Raw genomic sequence first — 18,003 nt, forward strand, 5'->3', positions numbered from 1 at the left:
TAAAAGCCTGGCTGGAGATCGACTGACACACCCCCCGCGGTCGACTGGTAGCTCGCGATCGACGTAATGGGCACCCCTGCTCTAACCACTAGGCCACTGAGGTGTTCCTGTTACAGTTTGTGTTTAAAAATGCAACTTTGGAGCAAGTTCTGAACAGATCCTTTAACTCTAAGAGGACAAAGGCAGACTTCTATGTTCTTTCAGTAAATTTGGTGTATTTTTGGCTATTATTTTTGTTGTGTCACTCAATTATACATGATTTTTTTTAAGAGTTTTTTTTTTCATGATACATCTTTATTTTTGAGGTCCAATTCTTTAAACAGCTATACAATAGGTACAAACACGAGTTATTTGACCATACCCCAAAGCTAGATGGTAGAACATATTGGAATATTTTTTTTTTTGTACTTTCTTTGCTTATGGTTTAAAGTAATTTGTATATTTGTTCAGTATGCATGAGTTATTTTACTCATTTAAAACAAGTGATATCTGATCGAAGAGCCCTTAAAAGGGTTAAAATAAAATGTAAAAAAACATTACATGTTTGATATTTTTTTGTAAGAATAAAGTTTGAGAAATTGAAGCAAAAAAGTAAAGACAATTTGTTTTATTATTTTTTTTTTTATTACCGAGGAAATCTTAGGGACCTTTATTTTCTGGTTGGCTTTGAAGATAATTAAAATGAATTAGGTCAATTTAAGTTAAGACGATTTAGCGGTATTACAAGTTATGCCAGTATATTTTAGAGATATATATTACTGTATGTATTTGAGACAATTATGCCATAAAAATACATGTAATTCTTAAAGGCCTACTGAAACCCACTACTACCGACCACGCAGTCTGATAGTTTATATATCAATGATGAAATATTAACATTGCAACACATGCCAATACGGCCTTTTTAGTTTACTAAATTGCAATTTTAAATTTCACGCCGAAGCATCCTGCTGAAACGTCGCGGTATGATGACGCGTACGCGTGACGTCACGCATTGTAGAGGACATTTCCAGCACCGTTCCCAGCCATAAGTCGTTTTTTTTCATCGCATAATTCCACAGTATCCTGGACATCTGTGTTGATGAATCTTTTGCAATTTGTTCAATGAATAATGGAGACGTCAAAGAAGAAAGCTGTAGGTGGGAAGCGGTGTATTGCGGCCGCCTTTAGCAACACAAACACAGCCGGTGTTTCCTTGTTTAAATTCCCGAAAGATGACGGTGAAGCTTTACTATGGAACAGAGCGGTCAAGCGAACACGGTTGGATTGAACCACACACACAAAGTACAGTGTATTATGCAGCAATCGTTTCGAAAGATTGTGTTTCAGAGTGGGTCCCTTGCGAAAGGCAGAGATGAGCATCGCCACCACCCGTCGACTGGTGCTGAAGAAAGGTGTGGAGCCAACCTTCAGCTTGTACAGGTACGATCATATAATCTCACTAAAACACAAGTAACACAATAGGCAGATAAGGCATTTTCCAGGATTATCCTAGTAAATTTGTCAAATAACATCTGAATCGCTCCCACTTTATAGTCTTTTTTTTTTCTTCTAGTCCTTCACTCTCACTTTCCTCATGCACGCTCAAATTAATGGGGAAATCGTCGCTTTCTTGGTCTGAATTGCTCTCGCTGGTGGTGGCCATGATTGTAAACAATGTTTAGATGTAAGGAGCTCCACGACCCGTGACGTCACGCGCACATCGTCTGCTACTTCCGGTACAGGCAAGGCTTTTTTATCAGCACAAAAAGTTGCAAACTTTATCGTTTAAGTTTTCTACTAAATCCTTTCAGCAAAAATATGGCAATATCGAGAAATTATCAAGTATGACACATAGAAAGGACCTGCTATCCCCGTTTAAATAAGAAAATCTCATTACAGTAGGCCTTTAACGTCTTGACGCAAAAGTCTATCTGCTCATTCTGGGTGAGCTGGGTGCTGTGTCCTGCCTCCTCCACGCAGAGAATGAGGCAACTCCAGTACGAGGAGTGTGTGAAGCATACCTGTCGACCTTCCCGTTTTTGCCGTGAAGTCACATATTTTGTCCTCCTTTCCCGGCGTGCTGCCGAACCCGTTTTTCACCCTATATTTTTCTCTCTTTAAAAAAAAGAATCCTCTGCAATATTGCAAGCGATTAGGTCCGTTTGACTCGAGACTCGGCAACACTGGGGGCAACACATATTCATGACAGCCATTGTGTATTATTTAAACTCACCTAATTCAGCTGGCTAGTTGTTATCAAGAGTACTAAAACCCTTTTCAACATGAATCTGACAACTAAGTAGGCTAAATAACTTTAAACTTTAATACATGCTCGGATAGACCAGTATCGGCCAGTATCGGATCGGAAGTGCAAAAACCTGGATCGGGACATCCCTAATGGGAAGCGTTGGTTTTCATCCAGGATGTGTCTGTACATTGAGGCATTCATATTTCCCTCTACCTTAACTAGTCTCCCAGTTGCTGCTGCTAAAAAAAACACCCTCAAAACATGATGATTTACTGTATGAATGGTATTTGCCTGCCCGTTGCCTGGTTTCCTCCAAACATGATACTTGGCATGTACGCCAAATAGTTCAACCTTTGTCCCATCAGACCAGATAATTCTGTTTCTCATGATCTGAGAGTCTGTCAGATGCATTTTGGCAACCTTTTTACTGAGAAATGGCTTCTGTCTGGCCATTGATTGCTTGATTGAAACTTTTATTAGTAGATTGCAAAGTACAGTACATATTCCGTACAATTGACCACTAAATTGTAACACCCGAATAAGTTTTTCAACTTGTTTAATCAATTCATGGCCACTATACAATACAGGTTTGGTTGGTGGTTTACTGCAGAGATGGTTGTCTTTCTGGTGGTTTCTCTCCACAGAGGAACTCTGTAGCTCTGACTGAGAGACCAGCAGTGTCTTGGTCACCTCCCTGACTAGACTAAGATGAATGCAGCAATGGTCATTCTGGGTGAAAACCAACACTTCCTATCCAACCTGATGGAGCTTTGGAGAAGAATAGCTATTCTGCCCAAAGACATGTGTGCCAAGCTTGTGGCATCAAATACAAAAAGACTTGAGGATCTAATTGCTGCCAAAGGTGCAGCTACAAAGTATTGAGCCAAGGTTGTAAATATTTCTGTACATGTGTTTTTTAAATTTTTTAAATATTTATAAACATTTGCTAATAAAAACTTTTCACATTGTCGATATGGGGTATTGTGTGTAGAATTTTGAGGACATAAATGGTATATTCCATTTTAGATAAGGCTGTGACATAACAAAATGTGGCAGAAGTGAAGCACTGTGAACACTTTTTAGATGCACTGCATGCGTGGAGTATTCAAATTTCTAGAAATTTCCTAATGTTAATCGGTTCAATTATACAACTTGACATGCATATTTGGGTTTGACCTTATCTGAAATTCACATTTGGAAAAAAAATATCAGGATATATGTTATATTGACATTCAGCCAAAATCAAAATATGAGTTTTGATCAATATCGCCCAGTCCTTGGTTAATTATGTACTTTCTGCCATCTAGTTGAGGAGCACTCAATTGTTCTGCTTGTCATAAAAAGATAGATAAACACAGCAATATTTGCAGAAAAAACTATTTTACATCCAATCGAATAAGTGAAATGGAATCATCGCTTTTTAACGGAATAATTTATTTCTGGCAAAACAAATTTATATGGCGCTACCTGTTAATTTATTAACTTTGCTTGCTATATTTAGTAAGTATTCTGACACTTCTGAGTTGAGTTTATTTCGAGCATGCAAGCATACAATATGATACATCACAATTTCCAGTTTCTCTTTTCAACATCGAAAAGGAGTAGGAAGAAGCAGATCTTATTTATTTGTTCACTTCCTGTTCTCAATTTATCAAAGGCCTACTGAAACCCACTACTACCGACCACGCAGTCTGATAGTTTATATATCAATGATGAAATATTAACATTGCAACACATGCCAATACGGCCTTTTTAGTTTACTAAATTGCAATTTTAAATTTCCCGCGGAGTTTATTGTTGAAAACGTTGTGGAATGATGACGTGTACGCGTGACGTCACGGACTGTCAGGAAATATTAGCGCAGTACTATTTGCGGCTAAAAGTCGTCTCTTTTCATCGCGCAATTACACAGTATTCTGGACATCTGTGTTGCTGAATCTTTTGCAATTTGTTCAATTAATAATGGAGAGGTCAAAGTAGAAGGATGGAGTTGGGAAGCTTTAGCCTTTAGCCACACAAACACACGGTATTTCCTTGTTTGAAAGCTTTACTATGGATCAGAGCGGTCAAGCGAACATGGATCCCGACCACTTGTCAACTGGCAGGTTTCGGTGAGAAAATTGTGTTAAAAAGTCGCGTCTTACCGGAGATCTGTGGAGTTTGCGCCGCCCTTGTAGCTGCCGTGACTTCCCTCAGACAGTGGCCTCAAGACACCCGTGGACACACCCCTCCAACTATCAGGTACTATTTAGTATAACTAAAACACTAACAACACAATAGAAAGATAAGGGATTTCCCAGAATTATCCTTGTAAATGTGTCTAAAAACATCTGAATCCGTCCCAATGCAATCGCCTTTTTTTTTAAACTTTATTGATTTTTTTTTTTTTTTTCTAGTCCTTCACTATCAATATCATCATCCACAAATCTTTCATCCTCGCTCAAATTAATGGGGAAATTGTCGTTTTCTCGGTCCGAATAGCTCTTGCTGCTGGAGGCTCCCATTAAAAACAATGTGAGGACGTGAGGAGCCCTCACTCTTGTGACGTCATCGTCTGCGACTTCGGGTACAGGCAAAGCTTTTTTATTAGCGACCAAAAGTTGCGAACTTTATCGTGGATGTTCTCTACTAAATCCTTTCAGCAAAAATATGGCAATATCGCGAAATGATCAAGTATGACACATAGAATGGACCTGCTATCGCCGTTTAAATAAGAAAATCTCATTTCAGTAGGCCTTTAACAATATACTCCGTAAGTAATCACAATAAAAAACAAACAAGTAAATAAATAAATAATAATTGGTGAAGTAAGTTATATTTCATATGATGGGATGAGTAAGATTATTTTGACAATGAATGAATGGATGGATGAAATAAATTTTAGAAACAATACAAAGAAAAAGTGACTTGTGACAAGTCTAGTGACATTTTTAGGTCTTAAAGGCCTACTGAAATTAGATGTTCTTATTTAAACGGGGATAGCAGGTCCATTCTAAGTGTCATACTTGATCATTTTGCGATATTGCCATATTTTTTCTGAAAGGATTTAGTAGAGAACATCGACGATAAAGTTCGCAACTTTAGGTGCTAAAAGAAAAGCCTTGCCTTTACCGAAAGTCGCAGACGATGACGTCACAAGTGTTTGGGCTTCTCTCATATCCATATTGATTTTAATGGGAGCCTCCAACAAAAAGTGCTATTCGGACAGAGAAAACGACAATTTACCCATTAATTTGAGCAAGGATGAAAGATTTGTGGCTGAGGTTATTGATAGCGGCGGACTAGAAAAAAAAAAAAAAAACAAGTTTAAAAATGTTTTTGATTGCATTGGAACGGATTCCGATGTTTTTAGACACATTTACTAGGATAACTCTGGGAAATCCCTTATCTTTCTAATGTGTTGCTAGTGTTTTAGTGAGTTTAATAGTACCTGATAGTCGGAAGGGTGTATCCACGGGTGTCTTGACGCCAATGTCTCAGGGGAGTCGACGGCAGCTATCGAGGGCACAAGCTCAGCTTTTCTCCGGTAAAAAACGACTTTTTAACCACAATTTTGTCACCGAAACCTGCTGGTTGACATTCGGTCGTGATTAATGTTCGCTTGACCGCGCTCTGATCCATAGTAAAGTTTCACCACCAGGAATTTTAAACAAGGAATCACCGTGTGTTTGTGTGGCTAAAGGCTAAAGCTTCCCAACTCCATCTTTCTACTTTGTCTTCTCCAATAATAATTGAACAAATTGCAAAAGATTCAGCAACACAGATCTCCAAAATACTGTGTGGTTATGCGGTTAAAGCAGACGACCTTTAGCTGTGTGTGTGTGTGTGTAGCGCTCATACTTCCTAAAAACCCGTGACGTCTTGCGTACACGTCATTACCAAACGTTTTCAAGATGAAACTCCCGGGAAATTTAAAACTGCAAATTAGTAAACTAAAAAGGCCGTATTGGCATGTTTTGCAATGTTAATATTTCATCATTGATATATAAACTATCAGACTGCATGGTGGGTGGTAGTGGGTTTCCGTAGGCCTTTAAAGTTGAAGTTAAAAAGTTTAAGTACCCATGATTGTCACACACACACTAGGTGTGGCGAAATTATTCTCTGCATTTGACCCATCACCCTTAATCACCCCCTGGGAGGTGAGGGGAGCAATGAGCAGCAGCAGTGACTGGGCCCGGGAATCATTTTTGGTGATTTAACCCCCAATTCCAACCCTTGAGGCTGAGGGCCAAGCAGGGAGGACACTTTTGGGGACTGACATGTCAGCAACTTTACCGAGCAGCGGGTCCTGCTGTGGGCCCATCCCTCAAATAAAAAGTACTCAAAGGTGATATTTGTTTGTGACATCAAATCAAATCATAACACAAAAAGAAGCCAGAGAAGAAATTTGTTTCCCGAAGCATTATTGTTGTGCTTTCAATGTTTATTTTTTTTTTTTAGTTTCTCCCCACAACAAATATATTGCAGTCCTGTGGGAGACACGGCACACTAATATTTGGATGTGGGGGTGGATGAAAGTCACTGAGCTAAGAAATGGTAAAAACAAAGCTGCCAGCCTGTAAGTTGGAAATTCAGTCACAACACGCACACAGGTGCACACAATGACCTGAATTACATTTCACATCTGCTTATTTCCTTTACATTATGTGTGTCTCACTTGTGAACTCTGCTCCACGGAGGTTTGCAGGATGGCAGGTTGAGATGAAACCGATGAGATGGGGATGGTCGTGTCAGTGCTGTCCGTCTGTGGAACAAAATTTAGATCATTAATTTTTTTTCTTCTAAATGTGCATGATAAAGAACTGTAAAAGTTGTAATGACAATTAGTGCATTCAAATTATTAATATGATTAATTACAAGTTATTGCGCATGTGCACAATTTAAATTAATTTATATAATGGATTGACATTCTCGATTTTCTTTGTACTTAATTTTAAATTTGCATAAACAGGATTCAGCCTGGAGCTATACATGCACTTTGTTTTGTTGTCTTTAATTATATTGATATATTGGTTGATATTACGTTGATAATTGGTTGATTGATAATGGGTTGATCTTACGTTGAAACTGAAAGTGGAATGGACTTTGAAACATTGACGTTGATTCAACGTCGGTATTTAAACGTTGATCCAACTTTAATTTTCAACCCAAATCCAACCTTATTTCAACAAGGGAAAGTAATGTTTTTTCAACGTTGATTAAACGTCTCTGTGCCCACTGGGTATAGAACCAGTATTGTGCTGCTGAAGCAAGTCCGTTTTTTAAATTTTTGCTCAAGGGGCCCCCCCCCTTACGACATTTTAGCATAAATAAGTTTTTCAAAAATATGCATTTTCTGCCATTTTCGGGTTTTGTCGGAACTCCTGATGAGGTTTTGAGACATTTTCTACAACTACAGCACCAGTAATGAGCTGCTGAAGCCAGTCAGTTTTTTCAAATCTTTGCGTAAGGGCCCCCCCCCCTTACGACTTTTTAGCGAAAACATTTTTTTTTCAAAAATATGCATTTTCTGCCATTTTCGGGTTTTGTCGGCACTCCTGATGAGGTTTTGAGACATTTCCTACAACTACAGCACCAGTAAAGTGCTGCTGAAAGAAGTAAATTTTTTCGAATTTTTGCGTAAGGGCCCCTCCTTACAACATTTTGGCGAAAATAAGTTTTCCAAAAATATGCATTTTCTGCCATTTTCGGGTTTTGTCGGCACTCCTGATGAGGTTTTGAGACATTTCCTAAAACTACAGCACCAGTATTGTGCTGCTGAAGCGAGTCCATTTTTTCGAATTTTTGCGTAAGTGCCCCCCTTACGACATTTTGGCGAAAATAAGTTTTCCAAAAATATGCATTTTCTGCCATTTTCGGGTTTTGTCGGCACTCCTGATGAGGTTTTGAGACAATTCCTACAACTACAACACCAGTATTGTGCTGCTGAAGCAAGTCCGTTTTTTCTCATTTTTACTTAAGAGCCCCCCTTACGACATTTTAGCGAAAATACGTTTTTCAAAAATATGCATTTTCTGCCATTTTCGGGTTTTGTTGGCACCCCTGAAGAGGTTTTGAGAGATTTCCTACAACTACAGCACCAGTAATGTGCTGCTAAAGCAAGTCCGTTTTTTCACATTTTTGCGTAAGGGCTCACCCTTACGACATTTTAGCGAAAATACGTTTTTCAAAAATATGCATTTTCTGCCATTTTCGGGTATTGTCGGCACTCCTGATGAGGTTTTGAGACATTTCCTACAACTACAGCACCAGTAATGTGCTGCTGAAGAGAGTGCGTTTTTTTCAATTTTTGCGTAAGGGCCCCCCCTTACAACATTTTAGCGAAAATAAGTTTTTCAAAAACATGCATTTTCTGCCATTTTCGGGTTTTGTCGGCACTCCTGAAGAGGTTTTGAGAGATTTCTTACAACTACAGCACCAGTAATGTGCTGCTGAAGCAAGTCCGTTTTTTTCGAATTTTTGCGTAAGGGCCCCCCCCCCCTTACGACATTTTGGCAAAAATAAGTTTTCCAAAAATATGCATTTTCTGCCATTTTCGGGTTTTGTCGGCACTCCTGATGAGGTTTTGAGACATTTCCTATAACTACAGCACCAGTAATGTCCACTGATGTCTCCGGTAAGATATATATCACAATTTCCCCATCCAAAAACATGCTGGTTGACGTAGAGAAAACATGTTCGCTTGACCGCTCTGCTTCACAACAAACAAAGAAACATCGGCTGTGTCTCGGTGCTAAAGACAGCTGCAATCCACTGCTTTTCACCAACAGCATTGTCCTTTATAGTCTCCATTATTAAATGAACAAATTGCAAAAGATTCAGCAACACAGATGTCCATAATATTGTGTAATTATGCGATTAAAACAGACGACTTTTAGCCGCTAGTGGTGCAGCGCTAATATTTCCTGACAGTTCGTGACGTCACGCGTACGTGTCATCAACCGCGACGTTTTCAACCCAAAAACTTGCAGGAAATTTAAAATTGCAAGTTAGTAAACTAAAAAGGCCGTATTGGCATATTTGCAATGTTAATATTTCATCATTGATAAATAAACTATCAGACTGCGTGGTCGGTAGTAGTGGGTTTCAGTAGGCCTTTAAGTTTTGCAGCTCTAGATTTCTTTCTTTGGTTGAAGAAGAGAGGCTCACCAATTCAGTTGAGGAGAAAGGGTTGTATTCTCTAATGCTGCTGATGCCTCCATTGGTGGCTTGAGTGACAGAAGCGTCCTGAAAAAAAAGTTTAACATTAATATTTCACACATTTTTGAGTGTTTCAAACATAATAATCTATATTACTGCATATTTCGGACTAAAAGGTGCACTTAAAATTCATTTTCTCAAAATTCGACAGTGCACCTTATAACACAGTGCGCCCAATGTACGTAATAGTTCTGGTTGTGTTGACCAACTTCGAAGCAATTTTATTTGGTACATGGTGAAATGATAAGAGTGACCAGTAGATGGCAGTCACGCATAAGGGTATAAGTGTAGATTGCAGGTTGTTCAATAAATGACAGGAGCAAGTACAAGTAAGCAAGTAGAACCGAAACTTTGATGTTTCTATGAAAATAAACCACATTACAAATGGCGCTCAAAAACCTTTCAAAATGTTTTGTACGTCTTTGGTAAGCTGCAAAGCCGCACCGCTCGATGGACTGTTGGCGCATTACGGTTATCGTAATGACGTAGACGTACTGTGCTTCAACAAACGGGTATTATCGTGGTGTGTGTAAAATGACATCTATAAGAAGATTTTATCTGCCGCTTTGTTTCGACCTATTACGCAAAATGTGTAATCATGATGTGCGTGCGTCCCCCATTGTAGTCTGTGTCGTGGACAATAAGCTCCTACTTTTACATTGTCCTGTTGTTGTGGGGTATTCATCTAAAACTGTTGCCATTTCTAAAACAAAGTAGCGTAAAGTTTTAAATTCTATCAGTCAGAAGACTCCCTATGGAAGTGCTACAAAAGGCCAGTATGACAAAGATGATGGGGAGAAGATGCTGTCGAAGGTGAGCCACGTAAATAAGACCGCCCACAAAATGACACATCCTGAGGAGATGGTTAAAAAGCGACTTGAATATGGTCTGTAAAACATAATCCATGTAACATTTTGACCATTACATGCTATATAAATCACAAGGAAATGTTTTAAATGTAAAATAAAAATAAAAATAAAAATCACAGTATAACCCCTATAATGCGCCCTATATGAAAATAGACCTGAATAGACCTGCTCATCGGCAGTGCGCTTTATAATCCGAAACAAATGGTAGCTTAATGATTCTCATAACTATTTACGTACTATAAATCGCATGGACATAGAGGTTTTAAATAGTGTAATTAGGTAACCACAAGAAGCTAAGTTTTGTTTTTCTCAGCTGTCATCGGCATTTGAGTATCAAGGGTTGGAATTGGGGGTTAAATCCCCAAAAATGATTCCCGGGAGTGGCCACCGCTGCTGCTCACTGCTCCCCTCACCTCTCAGGGTATGAGGGCGATGGGTCAAATGCAGAGGATAATCTCCCCACACCTAGTGTGTGTGACAATCATTGGTACTTTTTTTTTCATTTAAGTTACATTTTTGCTTACAGATATAAGAGTCCTTCCAATTACAATACACTTGCAAATATTACATTAGTTATCCTCAAACTGTAGTTCGGGCTTTGGTCGCGGGGCCAGCAGCCTAAGCAGAGAAGCCCAGACTTTCCTCTCCCCAGCCACTTTGTCCAGCTCCAACCCGCGGGATCCCGAGGCGTTCCCAGGCCAGCCGGGAGACAGAGTCTTCCCAACGTGTCCTGGGTCTTCCCCGTGGCCTCCTGCCGGTCGGACGTGCCTTTATCACTTTCCTAGGGAGGCATTCGTGTGGTATCCTGAGCAGATGCCCACACCACCTCATCTGGCTTCTCACCCTATCTCTAAGGGAGAGCCCCGCCACCCGACAGAGGAAACTCATTTCCGCCGCTTGTACCCGAGATCTTGTCCTTTCGGTCATAACCCAAAGCTCATGACCATAGGTGAGGATGGGAACATAGACCGACCGGTATATTGAGAGCTTTGCCTTCCGGCTAAGCTCCTTCTTCACCACAACGGACCGATACCGCATCCGCATTACTGAAGACGCCGCACCGATCCGCCTGTTGATCTCACAATCAACTCTTCCCTCACTCGTGCACTGAAAAAACTGAAATCTAATTAAGATTAAATATCTCAAATAAGGGTGATATTTGCATATTTTTTGTCCGATAAGATAATTTTTCTCAATAAGCAGATTTTATGTCAGAGTATTTTACTTGTTTTAAGTGTTTTGGTCCTAAATTATCACAGTAAGATATTACAGCTTGTTGCTAAGATTTTATGACTTATATTGAGTAAAACATGCTTCAAACTACAATACCAACTGTAGCAAAGCTGTGTCATTAACACCAACAAGTATAAAACTGTTTTTTCAAAGTAATATTTTCTTATTTCAAGCATGATATAAAAAACCATGACTTGGACACAATTGTGTCTCATTATTAAAATAGAAGACAGACAAATGTACTTCACTGTTTTATTTTCAATGAAACAATCAAAAATATGAACACATATAGAATTTCCTCTGCATCCAAAATGCTTAACTGCTTCTTCATAACACTGTTCTGTTGAAATTATGTTCCAACACTCACGAAGGGGTCAACAAAACTGTCAAAGACATCCATTACTTTGTTTTGAAGGTGTCCTGATGTGCTCCCCGAGTGCCTCTTTAAAACCTGCTCTAATTGGCTTCTTATGTTGCCCCCCAGTGATGATTGGTACTGTTGTACACCAGCAACAATGTCATTTATACCTTTCTGAAAATGACAGAAAAAACACAACTTAATGATATTTGTAACATAAAGTTTTACGTAAGTTCTAAACATTAACATAGGAGAGTCACTGTAATAAATTGGATATCAAGACATCAACCATAACTGGACCGTTACAAAACACTCCGTATCACTATTAAAAAGCAAATCAAAACTGTGGTCTGTTAATTAAAAAATAAAATAAAAATCTTACCTGTGAGAGGCGATGTTTGACCCGTACATTTATCACAAAGGCTGTGGCCTGTGTTGTCAGATCCTAAAACAGTGGAAATTGTATTAAGTATCCTGACATATTGTGAGCTGACATTCATAGCTACATGTCAGGTACAATGTTAATCGCAAAAAAAATTTATAAAGTTACATCATTCTTGCTGACTAGATCTAGTATGTTTAGCTCTAATATAACATTTAGTCTTATCATTCATGTATGAGGTGTCGAATCACACATTACTGTACTGTAGTTGGTATTTATTAGCTATAATATACCGTTACTATACATCAATTTCAGTAGATTGTAACCCGCAGTGTTACTTACTGGTGAACGGTGCCACCTCTGTCTTGGTTACTATCCATTTGCCCTTCATCTGTGTCAGCTCTCGCGTCCAAAGGCAAAACCCAGTAACTCAATTTTGGTCAAAACTGAGCTGATAATAATTTTGGAGTTCCTAGGTGATGTGCTTTACATTAGTGTATGCGATATTGTAATTTGTTCCGTAAGTAAGCTGTTACGCGCATGGCAGGACCTAGCAACTACCACATAACCGCGTAGATACAACAGAAAAACTTAGTATCTCAAGGGACCAATCGGAGCTTCTTTGTCAGTCGCCTTATTGTCTTTAATGAGACATTTGCACGAATGGGGGCCGACGGTCAACCTGATTATGTGATATTATGGCACGAGGGGATATTTGGAAGATTGGCCCAGGACGTTGCAAGCACCTTCATTAAATGTATTGTTCTTGATTTTTCCCCTTGCATACTCTTTTGGGCAGATAACTGTGGAGGTTAAAATAAAAACTGGACGCTGTACACGGTTCTTGCCCAATGTGCAAACGCAGAATGGGGCCCACCCGAGATTGTAATAAAATATCTGGAGAAAGGGCACACGTTCATGAGAGCAGATTCAATCCATGGCTCAATCGGCAAGAAAATGAAAGCTCAAGAAAACATCTATACGTTTGATGACTTTGTAGATCTTTGTAAGACAGCATCAAGATAGATTGGTTTTCCTTTGTTTTGTCAAAATCAGCTAGACGTGAGTTACTAGGTTTTGCCTTTGGACGGGATTGCTGTACAGAGCTGTTGACTGGTGATGCTGGAATCCTGAGGATGTTGTTCAGGTTGAATGTTTTGCTGTGTCACACATAAAAATAAACAAATTAATTCACACTTGACTTAATTTTGATTATGAATTTCATTCTTGTTTGTAATTAAATATTTCCACAAAAACCAAGCAGTGAATTTGCACACATGTCAAGCTGATGTATAATCTATATTTCTTCATACATGACGTCCTGTTTGCTTTAGGACCCTCTGACAAGACAGATGACTTGTTGCTTGTGCCAGCGTGTGAAACTACTGTAATGTTGACAACTGATAATATCATGGTATTATGTTTTATTTGGAAATGTACTTGATTTTCTGTGCATGTGCTTTCCTTTGCGATATACCTTTTACGCTGCGATCGCATATCATTATGGTCAATACCATAGACCATTGGTTCTCAAATGGGGTACTTGAAGGTATGCCAAGGGGCACGTGAGATTTAAAAAAAAAATATTGAATAATACTTCAACAAAATATGAATGTAAGTTAATAAACTGTGAAAAAAATACAGCAATGCAATATTCAGTGTTGACAGCTAGATTTTTTGTGTACATGTTCCATAAACATTGATGTTAAAGATTTATTTTTTTGTGAAGAAATGTTTAGAATTAAGTTAATGAATCCAGATAGATCTTTATTACAATCCCCAAAGAGGGCACTTTAAGTTGATGATTACTTTTATGTGTACAAATCTTTATTTATAATTGAATCAATTGTTTATTTTTTAATTGTTTAAGTTTTTAGGTATTTGTTTATCTTTTTTTCCAAATTGTTCAAGAAAGACCACTACAAATGAGCAATATTTTGCACTGTTATACAATTTAATAAATCAGAAACTGATGACATAGTGCTGTATTTTACTTCTTTATCTCTTTTTTTCAACCAAAAATGCTTTGCTTTGATTTGGGGGTACTTGAATTAAAAAAATGTTCACAGTGGGTACATCACTGAAAAAAGGTTGAGAACCACTGCCATGGACTGACGATGTTGCACAACGCATCCGGTTAGAAATCGAAATTAAACACAACGGACAAAATTCCGTAGGGAATCATCACCTTGTCAACATCAGTTTCCCACTCCAGAAGAAGCATCAAGTCGTCTTTTAGTCAAAGGGTCCTTAAGCTCAGGGGACGTCATGTAAGAAAACATTCGGGGCTAATATAACTCACTTGTTGCTGCAGCGGTCCTTGACTTTCCTCGTGTGGCCGTTCACCTCCTGTCTGGTGCTTTCAACAAGATGTTGGGAGTGTCTTCTCTTTACATGATGAACGAATGAGTTATACACTCGATATTCCTCTGTACATCTGTCAATAACACAAAGCAACCTCAAGTCATGGCTGCGGTTGTGCATTCGATTTATGTGGCTTAATAAGAGTTTCAATGAAAAAGTGATAAAAAATAAGGCAGATAACGCAGCGCCAAACCATTTTGAAGTTTTCAAATATGATACTCCAAACGTATGTTCAAAGTCTCTTCTCTCGGCCCCTGAAAGAGATGGGAAAATTACTGAATTGACGGGTTGTTAACCACATTATCTAGCAGCGTAGGGGAGTACTATGAATTAAGAATTAATATTTTTTAATATTTTTGTAATTCATGGAACTAACTGGTTTCAGTAATACACCTTTCAATATATTGTATGAATTATAAATGACGACTCCATCAATTGATTATATTCTCCCTTAGTACATGTACCTCAACCCCATTTTTTTACATGGTACATTCCAAGTGGGAAGGCGCCAGAAAGGGTCAGTTTCAGCGGGCTACCTGTCTACTTGGTCCATGGGAAGACTAGTTTTGCTTCTGCAGAGAACACACATTTCTGATCAGGAATGGGTTTTCAATGAACAGCAGGACTTGTTTTCCCAAAATGAAGCCATCAAGGTGAGTCTTAAAATTTGCAATGAGTTTTTCCAAGAATTCCAAATAGCACTGATGATCTCCCTCTCTTTTGGTCAGTTCCAGAAGTTTGGAGAAGTGGAGCAGTTCCTCCTGTAGATACACAGTTTAAATATGTATTAAGAACAATGCTTAAAAATAGGTATGAATTATCAAGTGGAAGAAAATAGTGTGTGGTAGAAAATAATAATAAATTAGTTACCTGTATGTCACTTTTGAAAAGCTCCAGCTTCGTCTGGAAAGCACGGACTTCTGACATCAGCTCTCACACTGTGTTCTTTTTCCCCTGTAGCTTGAGATTTAGGTCATTGAGATGGGAGGTTATATCAGTCATTTTGCAGAAATTCCAGGAACTGTTTTGCTTTTGCGCTATTTTGCTGGGACAGACACACTTGCAGCTCGTCTCTAATGGCCCAAAAACGCTCCAGGACCCTGCCTTTGCTCAGCCATCTAAAGTTGTTGTGCACGAGCAAATCATCAAAAGCAGCATCTACCTCTGTTAGGAATGTGCGCAGCAAGCGGTGCTGCAGTGCAGATGATGCTCTCCAGAAGTTTATAAGTTTCATCATTGTTGTCATGATTTCAGGGTACACTTCTCCAAGACTTGCACAAAGGACAGAATGGTGGATTATGCAGTGATAAGCTATCAGGCCAGGGTGGTGTTCTCAGACGCGGAACCAGTCCCTTCTCTCTCCCCAACATGGCTGGAGCTCCATCAGTAGCAATGGACACAACTTTCTTCAGATCTATCCCTTTTTCATTCAGGATTTCTGATATTGCTTTAGAGATGTCTTCTCCTCTTGTTTGTCCACTGAGGTTTGCCAGGCCCAAAACATCTTCGATAAACTCCCATTTTTCCTCATCATAATACCTCACAAACACCAACAACTGAGCATTGTCAGTGATGTCAGTGGACTCATTCACTGCTAGGGATATGCACTCTGCGTTTTTTATTCCACCACAAAGCTGCTTGGACAAATCACCAGCCAGTATTTCAGTACGTCTGATAGCTGTGGCATCAGAGAGTGGGATTTGATTTATTTTAGCTGTCATTTCCTCCTTTTCTTTGCCTTCAAACATGGCACCCATCACTTCAGTCAAGCATTCTTTAATTATTTCTGCATCAGAGAATGGCTTCTTGTGTTTACCCAGAACCCATGCCACTTTGAGTCAGCACTCTGTTGCTATTTGTTGTTGTGTCATAGATTTAACAAAAATCTTGCTTGATGTTTCATATGACTTTTTCAGACTGGTGATCAGGGGCGTCACTAGACCTAATACTGTACTGGGGCACACCTGGGGCACAAATAGTTCATGTGAGCGTGCAAAGCGCGCAAGCAAAAACATTTATAGCACTTATTTATAATAAAAAATACATAAACAATGCTTTAAACTATGAAATCATATCAGATGATGTTGTATGGATCTTTGATTAACCACCTGAAATTAACTAATGCATTTGACTTACTTGTGCACTTTTTTACTCCAGACTTCTAAACTGCTACTGGTAAAAGCAAAAAGGAAGAGCAATGAATCTTTTTGAAATATTTATTGCAGTAATCATCTGCAAATTTAACATCTACAAAAGTAAAACAAAAAATAAAGCACCCCTACATCTCTGGGTTCTTTTATATTATTTAATTTCCATTTATGGCAATGTGGCGAATCCTATTTCAGATACACAAAACTATAAAATATACACAAAACAATAAAGCCACAGTAGTAGAATAAATGAACAACTGTTGTGTGTCTGTTCAGGGAATCATTTTCTGAGAAGTAAACTGTAACGTTTCCTTTTCATTTTTGCAAAGTGGTCAATCACTCTGGACAGACATGGAAATATTACAGTAACTGTTATACAGTTGACCAGTGGTTCCCAACTGCTGGGTCGTGACACAAAAGTGGATTGTGTGTCATTTTCAGTGAGTCGCAGTCAGATGTGTGCATGGAAAAAAAAAGTGTAGGGAGAAAAAAATCCAATCGTGGCAACAAAACTAGATTATTTTAGCCTTTTTTCTAGTGACTATTAGTGAGTATTTTAGCAAAAGGCAAACCAACTAACAAGTTGGAGGAGGACTCAGGACAGACATGGAAATATATTTAAAAAAAATCTAAATGGGGCAACAAAACCCGATATTTTCAGCCATCTTTCTGAAAACAAATACAGAAATGTTACTATTTTTTCTGGAAACAAAACCAGATGCTTTAGCTGTAGCCATTTTTCTGGTGACAAAACAAGATTATTTTAGTCAGAGTCACACCGATTAACAAGACAAGTTTACTGTGCTGTTTTTCTGTGAAATAAACTTGAATGATTTAAAAATTTGGCTCACGACTTGATGATATGGAAAAATGTTTTTCTTCCTGAAGATAAACCATTTGAGAAGCACTCAACTCACACATGCTGACTCCAAATCATCATTGATGCAGAACCAGCAGACAATAACCAACATTATGTTTCATGTTCATTGGAAATTCCCCCGACAGCTCGTACAGCAAATGAATATGTTTGTCTTGATACAAGGAATCATGTTAGCTATCTTAGCATCAACTTAAGACAATGATGTTGCCTAGCTAGCTAGGACTTCACTTACATCTCTCATTCCTTCTGCTTCTTTTCTGCTGCGGGTGAATAACTTTCTGATATCCATCTAGGAGTTACAGTTTGAGTCAAATCCAAATGAAAATAATGTAAT

At 38.6% G+C, this 18,003-nt stretch overlaps 1 protein-coding gene and 1 long non-coding RNA gene across 3 annotated transcripts in view; both read right to left on the bottom strand.

Moving 5' to 3' along the window:
- The window catches only part of scamp2l (secretory carrier membrane protein 2, like), a 46,047-nt gene that overhangs the window by 17,669 nt on the left and 10,375 nt on the right, over window positions 1-18,003 (bottom strand). Inside the window, exons 2-3 of the mRNA XM_061887629.1 lie at window positions 9,383-9,460; window positions 6,891-6,977 (exon numbers count right to left, since the gene is read on the bottom strand). Coding sequence (XP_061743613.1) covers window positions 6,891-6,977; window positions 9,383-9,460 — 165 coding nt within the window. The remainder of the gene's footprint in view (window positions 1-6,890; window positions 6,978-9,382; window positions 9,461-18,003) is intronic.
- Window positions 11,791-16,785, bottom strand: LOC133542860 (uncharacterized). Of its 2 annotated transcripts, XR_009804232.1 has the most exons (6): window positions 15,510-16,785; window positions 14,833-15,400; window positions 14,578-14,712; window positions 12,618-13,435; window positions 12,276-12,338; window positions 11,791-12,067 (listed from the first exon to the last, which is right to left on the bottom strand). It is a non-coding gene; the product is annotated as an uncharacterized LOC133542860 (long non-coding RNA). The 2 variants fall into 2 exon arrangements; XR_009804231.1 differs by having other exon boundaries at window positions 14,578-15,400.

The sequence above is a fragment of the Nerophis ophidion genome, linkage group LG25, assembly GCF_033978795.1.
Source record: "Nerophis ophidion isolate RoL-2023_Sa linkage group LG25, RoL_Noph_v1.0, whole genome shotgun sequence".
NCBI classification, from domain to species: Eukaryota; Metazoa; Chordata; class Actinopteri; order Syngnathiformes; family Syngnathidae; genus Nerophis; species Nerophis ophidion.